The 18,010-nt window shown below is 33.4% G+C and overlaps 4 protein-coding genes across 7 annotated transcripts; 3 read left to right on the plus strand and 1 right to left on the minus strand.

Moving 5' to 3' along the window:
* The first annotated feature begins 3,593 nt into the window (after positions 1 to 3,593).
* On the plus strand, positions 3,594 to 9,041 carry LOC139872901 (uncharacterized). Of its 4 annotated transcripts, none has more exons than XM_071860838.1 (8): positions 3,594 to 3,777; positions 3,881 to 4,019; positions 6,549 to 6,650; positions 6,768 to 6,895; positions 6,991 to 7,265; positions 7,645 to 7,732; positions 8,047 to 8,221; positions 8,915 to 9,041. In XM_071860838.1, the coding sequence occupies exons 1-8, from the start codon at positions 3,667 to 3,669 to the stop codon at positions 8,998 to 9,000; spliced, it is 1,104 nt and encodes a 367-aa protein (XP_071716939.1). In that variant the 5' UTR covers positions 3,594 to 3,666; the 3' UTR covers positions 9,001 to 9,041. The 4 variants fall into 4 exon arrangements, with proteins under 4 accessions (XP_071716939.1, XP_071716938.1, XP_071716936.1 ...); XM_071860837.1 differs by lacking the exon at positions 8,915 to 9,041 and adding an exon at positions 8,452 to 8,904 and having other exon boundaries at positions 3,596 to 3,777; positions 8,047 to 8,417; XM_071860835.1 differs by lacking the exon at positions 8,915 to 9,041 and having other exon boundaries at positions 3,597 to 3,777; positions 8,047 to 8,449.
* Positions 9,042 to 9,900: 859 nt separating this feature from the next.
* On the plus strand, positions 9,901 to 11,295 carry LOC139870361 (alkane hydroxylase MAH1-like). Its single transcript, XM_071858172.1, has one exon. It carries the CDS (start codon positions 9,901 to 9,903, stop codon positions 11,293 to 11,295), a length of 1,395 nt encoding a protein of 464 aa, XP_071714273.1.
* Positions 11,296 to 12,732: 1,437 nt separating this feature from the next.
* On the plus strand, positions 12,733 to 13,851 carry LOC139871861 (senescence-specific cysteine protease SAG39-like). The gene is made up of 2 exons (XM_071859609.1): positions 12,733 to 13,165; positions 13,259 to 13,851. Exons 1-2 carry the CDS (start codon positions 12,733 to 12,735, stop codon positions 13,849 to 13,851), a joined length of 1,026 nt encoding a protein of 341 aa, XP_071715710.1.
* Positions 13,852 to 15,221: 1,370 nt separating this feature from the next.
* Positions 15,222 to 17,418, minus strand: LOC139872182 (probable magnesium transporter NIPA6). Its single transcript, XM_071860017.1, has 8 exons — positions 17,388 to 17,418; positions 17,181 to 17,264; positions 16,876 to 17,043; positions 16,657 to 16,784; positions 16,422 to 16,559; positions 16,207 to 16,299; positions 16,003 to 16,120; positions 15,222 to 15,399 (listed from the first exon to the last, which is right to left on the minus strand). Exons 1-8 carry the CDS (start codon positions 17,416 to 17,418, stop codon positions 15,269 to 15,271), a joined length of 891 nt encoding a protein of 296 aa, XP_071716118.1. The 3' UTR covers positions 15,222 to 15,268.
* Positions 17,419 to 18,010: the final 592 nt, after the last annotated feature.

Below are 18,010 nucleotides of genomic sequence, written 5' to 3' on the forward strand. Positions count from 1 at the left end.
GTTGGGGTTGTCAGGCCCGATAGATCTATCAATAGGATTCGCGTTTACAATACCCATGTAAATAGTAGTTACCAAGCTACAGGAAAATATGCCAGTGGTAAAACTCAACGTAGAATATATTTTTAAGTATTTGTGTCTATTTTGTAAACATTTATAAAAGCAGCGCATGTATTCTCAGTCCAAAAATATATATTGCAAAAGCAATTAAAAAGGGAGCAAATGAAACTCACTTTTGCCTTGAAGGTATTTAATTCGACTTGGTCTCCGATAGATATCACGAACCTAACCATATATATAATATATCAACATATTTTCTTTTTAAGTAATCGTTATATATATATATATATATATATATATATATATATATATATATATATATATATATATATATATATATATATATATACTTTTAATATTTTCTTAGTCCGTGGTTAGCAGTCCGATGTTAGTGGTCCACAATTAGTTGCTTAAATAAAATAAATAAAGACCCCATCGTATTCGTATTGATCAGAATTAATCTCGACCCATGGTACCATGTTGTCAAATGACGTGTTGCGTACATAAACTACCGTGTTGTCAAATGACGTGTTGCGTACAATCATGAGGTCTTATGATTAATCTTCTCGTGTTGTTTACGGGTGGTCCTGAAATATATAAAATCAAATCATAAGTAATTATATATAAAATATCATATTAATTAGAAAAGATATGATTAATTTACTTTTTCTCCAAATATTTTCGTAGCTAAACTAGCTTTGGATACCCAATCTTGTTTTAGTCGTAGTTTCTTCATTACAACTCCGTTTTTGTTGGTTCAACTTGCCACTTCCTTGGATCGAGTCAAATTTTAAGAATATGAACTGAAATTACCTTAGTTTGTATTCGAAATCATAGGTTATAGGTCAAACTTTGGTGAAACTTATGAAAGTGATCATTTTCCATCATAAAAACAACATTTAATGATCATTTTTCTAAAAATACTTACACTTTGAGTTAAACCATGAAATTTTTATGTGTTAACATATTCATAAGAAATATCATTTTTACAGAACATGAACTTCCAATTCAAAGTTCAAGATGGTTTTTAATTATCCAACCCAAAACAGCCCCCCGGTTGCACTCCGACGACGTAGATTCAGTTTTTAAGATGTTCTTTGTAAAACCAAGTTATATCTTGTTAGGTTAGCATATCATTATGATATATTACAGGTCTTGAAGTATTTTAAAATTCAAGTTAGAAGGATCTATTTAGTTTGCGAACAAGTTTGAAATCATTCAAACTATGTTCTTGTTGTTAAAATTTTATACCACAAAATAAGATAGCTATATGAATATGAATTGAATAAGATTATGAACAAGGTTACTACCTCAAGTTACTTGGACAAAGTTACTGCAAAAGATAAGAAATAATCTTGGAATCAAAGAGTGGCGGAGATAGATCAAAAGGTTGGAAGTAAACTTCTTCAAATGGGTGGTTATTTTGATATGTTCTTGAAAGAGTTTTCTTATGGTGTTTAAGGCTTGTAATTGAAGCTAAATGATGGAAAAAATGCTTGAAGATGATCAAGTATAAAGTTAGGAGTATTTTGAGAGAGAAATTAGGGTGTAGGTATGAGAAAATGGAGTGAAGAAATGGTGTTCATTTATAAAAAACGTTTTTAGTTTATAAAGAAAGAAAAGGATTCCTAATTTTGTTTTCTTACTAATAATTCATACTACTTGACAAATCCTAGTTACCTCATATCTAGGGTAGTAATAATGTTGATTATGATGTTGATTTGATGTGTATATACCAATAGTAAATACGTATAGAAGCTGGGTATGATACGGGTACATATACTCTAGATATACGTATAGAAATCTTGAGGAAACGGAACGAGAATTCAAATATAGCTATCTTTTGTGAATATACTTATATTGTTTTATGTATTTAAGTCCTTAAAAAGTGATTAAATACATTATATATACGATACATGTATAAGCATTATAGATTATAAGTATATATATCAAAGAATGTTACGTATAGCTATCGTTTTGAAAACTTAAGTTAGTAGTTTCAAAATATACTTATAACTCATTGTCATTAGTACACAATGAGATGTTAAACCATCCTTAGATCATGTTAAATATATATAAATACATATATATACACAAACGTATAATTATCGTATGTTATATAGTTCGTGATATCATCGGTCATATTGGACGGTCAAACGTTGTGTAAAACTCTTTTCAAAAACACAAGTCTCAACAATTTGGATTGTTTATCATGTTGGCATGGTTTAATTTATGTAAATATTAATCTCATAAGTATAATTTGGTCGAAAAATTCCGGGTCATTACAGTTTAAAATGTTGAGATGTATTCATTTGCATCTTTAATTTAAGTTGAGATCTAAGGGACAAATCTCAGCCCTTAGATCAGATTCCATCACGTGTGACCAATCACATATGATTGGATTTGATATGCAGAATTACATATGGTTGAGTTTTACAATCACATGTGATTTGCATGCAGAATCACACGTGATTGAGTTTTTAAAATCACATGTGATTGGCTTTTAAGGAATTGTACTGATGATGAACAGTAGCGAGCGAGAGTCTTCATATGAACTTGAAGAGTGATTTTTTGAATCAAACAATAAGCTGTGATTTCTTCATCAAAGTTGTTCAAAATCAATCCATAAACACTCATGAATCATTAACTGAAGCTAAATCATCACATAATTCGTGAATTAATGATGAACACAAATAGTTGACTTTTTTCTCGAACATTTGACCTTGAAATTCGAATTCGTTTCTTCGATTTAGCAACTGAGATTTTGCAGATATTCACGATGAGATTGTGAACACTTCTACATTTTCACATTTCCTCAAATCGTTCATGATTGATCCAAAGACCTAATCGCCTTGACTTTTAGAAGAACGAAGAACGCGAATCAAATAGCTTTAAATGTGTTGTTGTTGATTGATACGAATACCTAATCGCCTTGACTTTTTTTACCTAAAATTTATGTTTAAAATGTTTAAGTTGGAAAGATGTATAAAAAATTAAGTTTGTCACATCCGTGTCGACGAATCAAGAAGCTGAAACATCTGATCATTTGTTTTTTACATGCGATTTGGCTCAAGATCTTTGGCGCAAACTAAGAATTTGGTGTGATTTGGGTATCCCTAATTTTTCAAACTGGAATGAGTGGATAATATGGTATGATAATTGGGTCGGGCTTAACAATTCGAAGCGTCGGACTTACTGTGTTGTGGCTGCTTATTTTTGGATCTTGTGGCGTTTCCGTAATGGTGTCGTATTTCAAGGCGAGGTGCTAAATAAAGGCGATTTATTTGATTTAATTCGTTCTACTTCTTTTCATTGGTATTATAATAGAAGTAGAGATAAAGTTAGTTATAACAATTGGCTAATGAAGCCGTTGTAACTTTTTATTGCTTGTTTTGCCTTTTTTTTTTGCCTTCTAAGTACCTTACTAGAGGCTTAATAAAATTGCGTTGCCGTTAAAAAAAAAAAACATCCGTGTCGACGAAAGTTGCTGGGGCTCCGATATCCCACCGTTTCGACCCGTCTTGACCAGTTGACCTTGAACAAAGACATCCATACTGAATCCACAATAACCATAACCAAAACAATCAATCAATTGAAAAAGAAAATGAAATGGCAACAATCGGATGGTACGGACCTCTAATCAATCTATCAGAGGCATCCTCTCACATTGGCCATTTCGTTCAATTGCTCGTCTTCATTCATAAAACCATTCCAGTTCAGGTTCATCTTCAAACCCTAATATTTACTTTTACATATTCAAATATCAAAATTATTAAAATTAAATAAGATAATTACGGTGCTTATTAATAAATTAATGATCCAGTATAAAAGTTCAGGTGGTGGAAAAGTAATCAGGACAGATATTCATGTAGGAGATGATACACGTCGGTACTTCACTGTTTCCATATGGCAAAAAAACATGGAATCCAATTTAACTGCTGGTAGTATTGTTTTGTTACAGAGTGAGTCATCTTACTCATATTCTAAACCCTAGAATCTATATATATATATATATATATATATATATATATATATATATATATATATATATATATATATATATATATATATATATATATATATATATTGGTAGGATCAAGAGGGAAGTAACCATTCCGGGGAAAGCGGGGGGAAGCAAAAATTTTTTTTTTTTTTTTCGTTTTTTGAAAAAACTTTGTTCACGAACATTATAGATGAGATGAAAATATGAACATTTAGTAGAGACACATTGTGATAAATGTTTTTATTTTGGCGGGAAAACGCTCGAAGAAGTAATATATAACAATTATCGTGTTTTTCGAGCGTATTTTGAGGTTTTAGCTATTGGGGTTTAGATATTAGGGTTTAGATATTAGGGTTTATAGGGTTTAGATATTAGGGTTTAGAAATTTAGGGTTTAGGGTTTAGATTTAGGGTTTAGATTTAGGATTTAGATTGAGTTTTTAACACGAACGGTTTAGAGTTTAGGGTTTAGGGTTTGGTGTTTAACCCAAAACACCAAACCCTAAACCCTAAACCCTAAACTCTAAATCGGGCTAAATTTTACTTCACAAAACATGAAAAAAAAACGTTCATATTCTTCACGAACAATATTATCTTGAATGTTATTTTTGTCGATCGTTTTCCTGCCTAAATAATAATATTCATCACGAGGTGTCTCTTCTAAATGTTCATATTTTCGTGTGATCTTGATGCCGGAAAAAAAAAACGAAAAAAAAAACGAATTTTTTTTTTTTTTTTTTGCTTTCCCCGATTGGTTACTTCCCCATTGATCCTGCCCCTATGTATATATATATATATATATATATATATATATATATATATATATATATATATATATATATATATATAGGGGCAGGATCAATGGGGAAGTAATCAATCAGGGGGAAGCGGGGGGAAGCAAATTTTTTTTTTTTTTCGTTTTATATATATATATATATATATATATATATATATATATATATATATATAAACCCTAAACTCTAAACCGTTCGTGTTAAAAACTCAATCTAAATCCTAAATCTAAACCCTAAACCCTAAATTTCTAAACCCTAATATCTAAACCCCAATAGCTAAAACCTCAACATACGCTCGAAAAACACGATAATTGTTATATATTACTTCTTCGAGCGTTTTTCCGCCAAAATAAAAACATTTATCACAAAGTGTCTCTACTAAATGTTCATATTTTCATCCCATCTATAATATTCGTGAACAAAGTTTTTTCAAAAAACGAAAAAAAAAAAAGTTTTTGCTTCCCCCGATTGGTTACTTCCCTCTTGATCCTACCACTATATATATATATATATATATATATATATATATATATATATATATATATATATATGGGCAGGATCAATGGGTAAGTAACCAATCGAGGGGAAGCGGTGGAAACAAATTTTTTTTTTTTTTTTTCCGTTTTTTTGGAATTTTTTTTTCAGGCATCAAGATCACACGAAAATATGAACATTTAGAAAAGACACTTCGTGATGAATGTTATTATTTAGGCGGTAAAACGATCGACAAAAATAACATTCAAGATAATATTGTTCGTGAAGAATGTTAACGTTTTTTTTCTTCATGTTTTGTGAAGTAAAATATAGCCCGATTTAGAGTTTAGGGTTTGGTGTTTTGGGTTTATTCCATAAACCCAAAACACCTAAACCCTAAACTCTAAACCGTTCGTATTAAAAACTCAATCTAAATCCTAAATCTAAACCCTAAACCCTAAATTTCTAAACCCTAATATCTAAACCCTATAAACCCTAATATCTAAAACCTCAACATACGCTCGAAAAACACGATAATTGTTATATATTAGTTCTTCGAGCGTTTTCCCGCCAAAATAAAAACATTTATCACAAAGTGTCTTTATTAAATGTTCATATTTTCATCCAATCTATAATGTTCGTGAACAAAGTTTTTTCAGAAAACGAAAAAAAATAAAAAATAAAATTGCTTCCCCCCTATTGGTTACTTCCCTCTTAATCCTACCACTATATATATATATATATATATATATATATATATATATATATATATATATATATATATATATATATATATATATATATATTCAAATTTGTGTCTAAGAAAATATTTATATTGATATGTTAATTAATTGGGATTTGCTTAGTTATTTTTTGAAATGCAAGTTGTTGGCATCGAATACCACGCACGCACGCTCTTTCGGGCGGAAACCCGAACCGCATTACAGGGATCCGAACCTTAAACCATTCCGAAGGGCATGCAGGAGGAACCTGGGTCCTGAATACAAGTCGGTAAAACCTCTCCGGGTCAATCCGGCTTTCAGGAAATAAATCCCACGGATATTTTTAAGGGGAGGGACTCGAACTTGAGACCTCCCCACCCCATCCCAATACACAAGTGTAAAGGGTGAACCACTGGACCAGTAGGGTGGGTTCGGGATTTGCTTAGTTATTTGGTTGTAAAATTGACAAAAATTAGGATTCAATGTGTTTGCTTTGTAGATGTCAAGGTGACACAATTCGGAGATGTTGTTGAGGCAAAAACAGTTCAGCAATCATCAATACAATGCTTAGTTGACACGTATGAATCAATACGTTCTGAAGGTTTATATTTTCTTGTATCTCAAGCTTCTATTTTTCACTCAAGACTAGTATTGCGTTCGTGTTGTGCTAAATCAGTTTATGACATTAACTTTGCGCCTTTTACTCTGTTTTAAATAGGTGAAAACAACTCAATGTTGAAGGCCTGTCATGCTGGAATTGCAACTAAGGAAAAGCTTAAGAAAGTTATTGCGTGGGTACTGCGTGTGGAACCTATTCTCGATATGCGTATTTCGCACAGCTCTAAGGTGTCGTTTGTGTTGTGCATATCACTTCAAGTTCTTGTATATAATCTTGTATTCTGCATAATGTATTTATTGTTTTAAATGTATATTTTGTGCAGAGGAATCAGATGTCAGTAAACTGGAAACTTCCCGAGGAGGTGAAAAATAAGGATTGTTTATCTTTAGTTGAAGTGTCTAAACTAAACGATTCTTGCAATGCGTATTTTTTTGCCTCAATTGGTGAAATGTTTCTGCCTATTACAAGTATGCATCTTCACGAGGAAATGATGTTTATCAGAAGTCGAATTTTCTCATCTAATTATGAAAATTTAGTTGAAGATCTCATTTGTACTGGCTGTCAGTTATGCGGTGCTCCTTTAAATTCTGAATCTGGGTATGTTTGAATGCTTTTCTTGTTATCAGAGGTGTAAAGTGGGCGGGGCGGGTTTATTGGGTATCGGGTTACTCTTGGTGCTGGTCAACAAAATGGGTGGGGTCGATTTGGGGATGGCCACAAACACAATTTTTTTCATTATTATTATTAACATATAATGAGCCATGTATGATTATAAAAACTACATTTATACAGAATTTACATACTAACATTTTGTAATAGAGCAATTAGGAGGTTCCTATGCGTTTAAGGCGGGGGCTTAACCTATAAAACCTATTTGAGATCAATTATATAGTGGATAATGCGCCTCTAGTTGTTATGGTCATGTGTCACGAACATTTGATAATGCTAAAATGCAATTCATACTTTGTGAATCCAGATCAAGAATTGAAAAACCGGTTCCACTTTACTGTGGAATAAGCTGTAATCGTCTTCATGTTGTGAGCTTGATATACAGACCGTTCTTGGTATGTTTACTTTTTCAAACATGTATAGCTTACCTGAGACGTAGCCTTATTGGAAAATCAAAACTATTAGATCTCTGTTTATAATTACCAGTTGTATAATCACTATAAGAGCAAGCTATATAAGTTTTTGAGAAGCTGTCCCTGGGACAGTCAAAAGTCAAAGTCAAAGTCAAACTAAGGAATTGTTGATTATCATATACAATATTAGTTCTCAATTGATGTTAGATTTCGAGTATATGGAAAATTGCTTTCTAAATGTGACTTTTTGTGTATTAAATCGAATCTTGAAACATTATACTGATTGTAATATGCAGTTATACCTATGGGATGAGTCAACTTATATTCCTGTTGTAGTCAATAACAAGGCTGCTGAAATGTTGTTTGGAAACATCAAGGCAGCAAGTGTTCACTCTAGCTACAAAAAGCAATCATGTGGTCAGTTGACTACCAAAAGCTCAAATGTAGCCATCGAAGACCAATACGGGCCAGGTCTAAACTTTTACTCACTTTGGTTAATACTATTGAGATCATTGTTGCAGCCAGGGAAGAACAGCCCTTTGAAATTTAAAGTCAAAGTTGATTTGACCAAATATTGGGAAGACGGGAGGTTTGAGATGCTCTCTGTCTCACTTCCTCCGGTTTTATAACTACATTGCAAACCTTCACTTTTTACATCATGAGGAACGAGTTAAAACTCTCAGTTCTTATATATACACAATGAGTTAAAACTTTCAGTTCTTATATATACACAATGAGTCCCTCTTTAAAGGCTAACAATCTTCCATGTTGTTTGATGTACATATCATTTCCCTTGGACAAAATATGTAGTTTGTATCAGAAAAATTACCGGTAGTCCTTGTACTTTCTTTTCATCATGGATGGTCCCCGTTATTTGCATTTTGAATCACTGATGGTCCATGCGGTGCAAATTCACAGGGACCATCCTTGACGAAATAATGCAAATCACAAGGACCGTATGTGATTCAAATGCAAATCACATGGACCATCCTTGACGGAAAAAAAAAGTACAGGGACCACGATCTTATACAAACCACATGGACCATCTATGATAGTTTGTCTTTCACTTGATAATGTACCACTTGTTCAATAACTTTGACCCATTTGAATGTTTAACTTCTTTCAATTCTAAATTTGATGTGTAATTATTTTGTTTGCTACCAGATATGCTCGTTGAGTCGTTGGAGATGTCATATCTTGATATACACTATGTCATACTCATATTAATCAATAACTACCATATATATTGACAACACTTTGAGCAAAAGTTAAGAATTTAATTTAAAACTTTTGCAAAACATACTATGTGATCGATAGTTTAGTATGTCAAAAGTGAAGTTGCACTACTAGCTAAAGATGTAATTCAAAGTGGACCCCACTTTGTATATAAACAGTGATCATATAGGTCTACTTCTAATGTGAAGTATATGTATTTGTTTGAAATAATTAAGATAATTATGTGCATTCTGGCATAGATAGCATGTATATATGATAAAAGGTGTGACGTATCATAAGTGTACTAAAAATGCAATCTGAATTATTGAACACATAATGTTCAATCACAAAACAGTACACTATCAATTTGTGAACATAAAATATGGGATGCTCAAATGAGATATTCATACGTATAAACATTCGAAAGGATTAAATATTCACATAAAATATGGGATGTTCAAGGTCATAATCTTAGCGTGAATTGGAGGAGGAAGAAGAACCGTTTTCCAAATTAGGAGAATGTAAACAAAATCAAGAGTTTGAGTTTGAGTTTGAGTTTGAGTTTTTTTTTTTTCTTTTTTTTTTTTTTTTTTTTTTTAATATTATATTATCTATTACATCTATTCTCTAATTAATTAATAACCGGTAATGTTGTGTGTTACTGTTAAGTATAAAATTACCTTCTTTTTTTTTTTTTGGTTATTGAAGGCTTCATATTCTAAATAAATCACTAGTATACAGTATACACACACAACTTCGCTTCACATTTTCTAATAAATACACACACAACTTAAGAAATTTGATTAATTACGACCATGGCATTCATCCAATACACAGATATAATCCTTTTACTTCTTTGTTTACTTCCCTTTTACATTTGTATTAAAAATAATTATTTGAGCTCCTCAACACCCATAAATTGGCCTTTAGTAGGCATGATTCCCAGCTTGTTATGGAACTTCAACTATACAAATGAATACATTACCAATATACTCAAGCACACTGGAGGTACATTCATGTTCAAAGGCCCTTGGTTTACAAACACAGACATTCTCATAACTTGTGATCCAAACAACTTTCGTCATATATCAACGACGAACTTTAGTAATTACCCGAAAGGTCCAAAAATTAGGGAAATTTTTGATGTTCTTGGAGACGGTATATTCAATAGTGACGGCAAGTTATGGGAATTGCATCGTAAAACTACTGTGGCGCTTTTCGAACGTGCTGAGTTCTTAAAACTATTTGAGAAAACCGCATGGAACAACATGGAGAAGAAACTAATTCCGGTTTTAGATGCTATGTCAAAAAAAGGATCCAATATAGATTTGCAAAAAATATTCCAAAGGCTCACTTTTGACATCATTCTCTATATACTTTTAGGTTATGATCCTCAAACTTTATCCATAGATTTTCCTTTCAATAAGTTGGAGAAAGGGTTCACCAAAATTGAAGAAGCGCTTTTCAATAGACATTTTCTTCCAACATGGCTATGGAAGTTGCTAAATCGGCATAAAATCGGGAATGAGAAGTATGTGAATGTTGGTAGCTTGTGGGATAAGCTTATGTACAAGTTTATAAAAGAAAAGCGACGAAAAGAAGCTGAAGTGGAGAAGGAACAAGATGAGGATATGAGCTTATTAAGGGGTTTTATGAGGGAATTTAAGGACCAAGATGATAAATTTATCAAGGACACCTTATATAGTATTATGGTAGCCGGTAGAGATACAACAAGTTTAGCGCTTACATGGTTCTTTTATCTCCTTGCGAACAATCATGTCGTCGAAGGTAAGATATATGAAGAGATCAACGCAAAATTAGGTATAACAAATTGTGAAAAATTGAAACGTTTTAGTGTAAAAGAGTTGGAAAAGTTGGTTTATCTTCATGGTGCTTTATATGAAGCATTACGGCTATTCCCTCCAGTTCCAGCTAACGAAAAATTTGCAGTTGAGGCGGATATATTGCCAAGCGGTCACAAAGTTGATAAGAACACGAAAATAATTCTACATATGTACGCAATGGGACGTATGGAGACAATATGGAGAGAAGATTGTTTTGATTTTAAGCCAGAGAGATGGTTTTCGGACAAAGGAGGGATCAAATTAGTGTCGTCGAACCATTTTACAACGTTCCATGCAGGGGCAAGGACTTGCATAGGTAAGAAAATTGCATTCATTCAAATGAAAATAGTAGCTGCAACTATCATACACAATTACAAAATCGAAGTGGCCGAAGGTCTTTCGAATGCCCTAAATACATCGGTGTTCCTACAACTGAAACATGGTTTAAAGATCAAGTTGATTAGAAGAAATGGTGTGGATCCATAAAAGAACTTATTGTTGATCTCTTTATATCATTATATTTATATTAGTCTTAAAAAGAATTGGAAAACACATGACTATAATCTTACTTGTCAATAAAATGTTTTTATATGAGACTTTGTTTCGGGTCCCATAAATTTTGATTTAACCTCTTAGGACATGACCATTAGAAAATTGACTCTCACACCTTTCTATGGACAACTTTTTTATCAGAACGGAGTTACTGTTTAAAAGTTATGACTTTACGGAAACAGCCCCCAAGTTGTAACTACTATGGGTGTTGCTGTTGTTTTTACACAGCAATTACAGCCCCCAGTTCAGTTTTGCATCCATTTGAAAACGCGTTTAGACTCGAAAAAATCATACATTTCTTATATCAATTTAAAGCCCTTCGGGAGTACTTTTTAACCTAATAACTAGCTTTTATCAAAACTAAACTAATTTCAACTAACAAGCCCGCAAAGTAGGCTTGAGAGTCATTTTGACAATTTTTACCAAAACTGTAAATACATTACTTGACTAATATTTCTTTAATTCTTTCCCGATGTATGACGAAAATTGTGCCACAGTTCCAAAATGATAATTTATACATGTTGGTAACTTCCAATTCTTTTACGGGTCAAAATGGACACTTTTTCATATACGACCCAAACTTTAATATACCAATATAAAATATTAACAGCACTAAATACTTCTGTAAGTTTTATCTAACCCTTGAGAATGTGTTAAAATACAAGAGAACACTAAATTCTAAAATAGTAGCCCAATTATGCTTTGAAAAGTTATTGTGCACCCTTTTTCTTAAAATGATTCCAATCATGACAAGCTTACTCATCAGGACTAGCTGTCATATTAAAGTCACATCAGCGCTTCCTCACCAGGACTAACCCAGGACTAAACACTCTCAACCATGACATACTTCCTCAAATAAATTGAGACCCACTATATTAATTAGTTATTATGTGGTACAACTATTCGAACCAAATGTACATGTCAGGTGCATGAGAAAGAAACAAAGCAGCGTGAGATGGACATGGCGGAGAAGGGCGGCCGAGAGAGCGGGTTAGTGCCATCGACGCCTTGCAGGGCAGCGTGGAGGGCGGGATCCATGACTACACCGTTGAGAGCACTCTTATGCGTATGTTAAAAAACAAAAAAGTTCACAACAATTTTACTCTTCAGTAGTACAATACAAAAGGAAGATCAAAGAAAGCTTCTTTAATAATTCATGAATCTAACACCATATACACTACGTTGTTAGCTCAAATTAATTAATGTATCATATCCGGAACACATTATCTTCCACGAACCTAAAGAGAGAACTATTCTAACTTATTATACAATGATAACAAAACCATTTATTCTATATATATAAAACCAACCATTGGAAGAACAACTCATCACAACTCATACATTTCTCTTCTTTCTTATATCTTCAACACTATGACATTCAAAAATCAAACTACCCTAGATTGTTTGATTTTACTGTTCATCTCGGCTATTTTAGTTTCACATGCGGCATCTCGATTGTTACCAGAAAGTTCAAATTACGAGAACCATGACCAATGGATGGCTCGATACGGACGTGTATACAAGGACGCTTATGAAAAAGAACAACGTTCTAAAATCTTTCAAGAGAACGTTCACTACATACAGTCATTCAACAATGACATGACCAAAACTTACAAACTCGCAGTCAACGAGTTTGCAGACCTTACAAATGAAGAATTCATGACTACAAGAAACAGATTCTTGGCACATGAATGCTCCCCGTCAAACTCTGCTTTCAGGTATGAAAACGTAACTGCAATTCCCTCATCAATGGATTGGCGAAAGAAAGGTGCAGTAACACCTATTAAAGACCAAGGCCAATGTGGTAAGCAAAATTAGTTCGATAACTATGTAGATTAAACATGTTATGGTACATGATTTAAGATTGTTTATATCAATATTTGATGATGATATGCAGGGTGTTGTTGGGCATTTTCGGCAGTGGCGGCAATGGAAGGAATAACCCAACTAAAAACAGGTAAATTGATGTCGTTATCTGAACAAGAGCTCGTTGATTGCGACACTAGCGGTGTAGATCAAGGATGTGAGGGTGGTCTTATGGACAACGCCTTTGAATTCATCATAAGCAATAAAGGCCTTACTACCGAGAGCAACTACCCATACAAAGGAGTTGACGGCACGTGCAATAGCAATAAAGAATCTAACAACGCAGCAACAATCACCGGTTATGAAGATGTTCCGGCTAATAGTGAAAGTGCACTGTTGAAAGCTGTAGCTAGTCAGCCCGTATCTGTAGCCATTGACGCTAGTGGGTCCGATTTTCAATTCTACTCTAGTGGTGTGTTTACTGGAGAGTGTGGTACGGAACTGGACCACGGTGTTACAGCAGTTGGTTATGGAACGAGTGCTGACGGGACTAAGTATTGGTTGGTGAAGAACTCATGGGGAACGAGTTGGGGTCAAGAGGGTTACATAATGATGCAAAGAGATGTTGACGCTAAAGAAGGCATATGTGGTATCGCCATGCAGGCATCGTATCCCACTGCATGATCAGAGGACAAATGAAAGTAATTATTGTACAATATACATATTTATGATTATGTTAATACAAAGAAACCAGTATTATATGTACTTGAACAGCTACCTCATTGTATTAGCATATTATGTACATGAAAAAAGTTGAAAGCTTAAATCTATTTATGTTATGTGACTGTCGAATTTATAATTCGCTACATCGGTATGAGTCTAGTGCATGTCTAGTTAAATTTCAATGTAAATACTGGTATAATCACCTAGTGAAAACTACTCAATCAAGCTTCAATGACGACAACCTGCCGGTCCGTTCAGTAAACAGGTTCCAGCAACGAAAGTTACTGCTCGAAAGTCTAAGAAATCGACATTCATGACCTATAGATTCCAATTCGCAAGGTTGCAATGCGTTTTGCGAGGGCGTTTCGGCAATTAAATTTATTTTAGGGTGAATCGACATACTTTGTTCGGAACATGAGCGTTTTCATTAATAACCCAATAATGAGAACTCAACCTGATTCAAGGTCAGTTACAAATTATATATATATATTTTTATTTTTATTTTTATTTATTTATTTATTTATTTATTTATTTATTTTTTTATTTTTTTTGCATCAGAAACATGTAATATATCAGGTTTGATTTAGTTTGATGCAAAAGTATATACAACCTTGAGACATGTTATCAGTTTGAAATTACAAGAACTCAACTTGAATTCTTATTGATCTTCCCACATTCATGTATGTTTTACCTAACCATAACTATTAAGTCTCGGTATACTGCTCGGTTCAAGGTTATTTCAGTCAAATATTGCTAACTCAAGCTTGCTTTACTAAATGATGTGAGAAAGTGTAATTCAGTTGCTACTTTTTCTTATTTGCCAAAATTACCTGCCACACCTAAGGTAGCCCAGTGGTTGGGGCCCATGACATCCTTGCAAGAGGTCTCAGGTTCGAATATTCGGGTGGCCAGGGAAGGGTTGAAAACAGCGAGTGAGTATTCTTGATAGACTGCGTACATTAGAGTATTGGGTCTGATTACTCTCCCTTCTCAGGTAACCCGGACAGGGAAAACCTTGCAACTACCTTCCACACCTAAATCCTATTTCGAATATGATATTCAACAATTCAAGCCTTCACATAAAAAACGGCTCAAATTCTAACAAATCCATCTTTGAAGGGTTACCTAAACTGAAATCTTAGTCTATTTCAAAGGTATACATTGTAGTCATAAACATTTACAGGGAAAAATACTAACATCAGTGAATTAGTTATAACGGATACGATCATAAAGGAATAGAACTAACCCATTTATATTTTCATGGGAAGAATAGTGATTATATCATGTTAAATATCTTTCAGAACAAATACTTCTTCCAACCTGGCCTAAGAATGCAGATAGGGCCTACGCAACGTCGATATACATAGGCTGCAGAATTTCATTTGAAATGGTCTGGTTGAATTATTGCAACAACCTCAGGGCATGATTCATCGTTATCCTTATGCTTCCATATTTCCCCATTTGCATGCACAATCCATGATATTTGAGGAGAAAGCGACGAATACATATCTGCCAGTTCGAAAATCATATATGGTAATTAATATATATCTGACACCTAAAAATGAATTTAAAGTGTGCTCAGGATTGCTAAGAAGCAACAAAAGCTCATGATCATATACTTGAAACAAAGAACAAAACAAACAACGACTTTTACTCCGTATATAAGAGATGGCAAAACGAGAAGGTTAAGTAACAAATCAGGCAATATTTTGTAAGGCTTGGTTATGTTGACCCAAAACATAGTCTCTGAAATTTTTGGACTTTTTGTGATGAATTAATGTGTTACACAAAAAACAGGGATAGTGTATGTGAAGGCCACCCAGCTATATATGAATATATTTAGTTGTATAATGTGATTAAGGAAATATTTATAATTTTTTTTTTTTTAATTTTTTATTTATTTTGGAAATCAATATGATTATGGAATTATGTTATGACCACTAATCTGATTTACATTATAAACAAAACTTAAAATCAGTAAGCACGCATAAAACACAGTTTAGATGACATCCAATGTTTTTTTTCCAACCCTTTTCTTGTTGTCAATTCGGCGAATTAGAAATATACCATAACCCAAATTAACCTATTTACATGTGAACATAACACAATTACCTGAAACAGGTGATGGATCGGGATCTCTCGTACTGTGCAAAATCATGGTCCCCGATAGAACAATCATGAACCCGCAAAGGACAGAAATAATCGTGCTAGCACTTTGACCAGACCAATCCTGCATAATGGTAAAAAATGAGTTCCGCCATAGTTGATAAGTAGAATAACATTCAGTGTTTGCAATACGCAGTAGCATATATATACCTTGAACATAATTGCACTAGCGAGAATTGTGAAGGATGTAAACATGGCATAATAAATAGGTGAAACAACTGCAGTGTTGAATGTGTCCAAAGCCTGGTCAAAATTCATAATGACATGATTTCATGAGACTATAGTCTCTTCATAAAAAATACTAGGTGGACCCTACGGACAAACGAATACCCGAAATGAAAATGAAGGAAGCAACAGCTGCAAACCTTATTTAAATAATTTAATTGGATGATTATACATGTAACTGCTACTATTACAAAAATCCATGTTTGGTAGCGTGCCACCTGGCTCGAACCCTCTAATGTATGTTTTATGGCAATACCTATTGCTTTTACACTCATAACCTGCAAAAGTTTTACAAATAATAATTCAGTTGCGCGCATAGTCAAATAACGTAACTGTTGACACTAATGATAGATAAACAGTTCAAAAGACACTAACCGTTAACGAACCATTTATCGAACATACACCAATATACACCATCATATTAGTCTGCCCATAAAGGGGTTCACAGTACAGCACCAATACCAGTACAACCGCTATTGCTGTAGCTGTGTACATAAGAAACGCTGAACCACGAACCCCGTTGAATCCAGTATTAGCGTACGTTATAACAACAATAATGACTAATGAGTAATGAGATTGTTAGATCAAGTTGACCTGGTTGTGTTGCTAAATCCCAAATTTCTTGAACTGAGCTTATGCTATGTTCACCAGGAGCATGAACCACAATAATGGTTGAACCCACTATACAGAGCACACAATCAAGTATTCCCGTTTTCCGCAATTTCTCATTGAGTAAGAAATGTGCTAGAACCGCACTGCAAAGTGATAGTTAAAGTCAGTTAAATTAACATAATATCACTTACGGTGCGTTTAATAAAACATAATAATTAAGAGAGTATTTCAACTCTTAATGGTTCAGCACAGATCGTTACATATTGTTGTGCCAACAGATTGTTGAATGGTACTCAACGCGCCCATTGGAGTCACGAGCACAGCTGGAGCGTAAAAGTATGCTATAAAATTCGCAAATTCTCCAACAACCACTGCCATGTACAAAAAACAAATCAACATTTATTTCAAACAGCATTTTCACAACAGTAAATAAAACATAAAATTAATTAATAAAAATTCAAAGTTCAAACAATGACTGAAATGAGAATACTTACTAGTGAACATGCCAATCCACCATATCTTCATGGTGCTTTATATGAAGCATTACGGCTATTCCCTCCAGTTCCAGCTAACGAAAAATTTGCAGTTGAGGCGGATATATTGCCAAGCGGTCACAAAGTTGATAAGAACACGAAAATAATTCTACATACGTATGCAATGGGACGTATGGAGACGATATGGGGAGAAGATTGTTTTAATTTTAAGCCAGAGAGATGGTTTCGGACAAAGGAGGGATCAAATTAGTGTCGTCGAACCATTTTACAACGTACACAATTACAAAATCGAAGTAGCCGAAGGTCTTTCAAATGCCCTAAATACATCGGTGTTCCTACAACTGAAACATGGTTTAAATCAAGTTGATTAGAAGAAATGGTGTGGATCCATAGAAGAACTTATTGTTTATCTCTTTATATCATTATATTTATATTTATATTAGTCTTAACAAGAATTGGAAAATACATGACTATAATCTTACTTGTCAATAAAATGTTTTTATATGAGACTTTGTTACTCTAAAGGAAGCTAGTACAGGTATTATTCATGTCCCAAAATTTTGAGGCATTTTTTTTTCTTTCTTTTTTGCAACTTTACAGAATGTTTTGTGTCCCATAAATTT

This window comes from Rutidosis leptorrhynchoides, chromosome 10 (assembly GCF_046630445.1).
Source record: "Rutidosis leptorrhynchoides isolate AG116_Rl617_1_P2 chromosome 10, CSIRO_AGI_Rlap_v1, whole genome shotgun sequence".
Classification (NCBI taxonomy): Eukaryota; Viridiplantae; Streptophyta; class Magnoliopsida; order Asterales; family Asteraceae; genus Rutidosis; species Rutidosis leptorrhynchoides.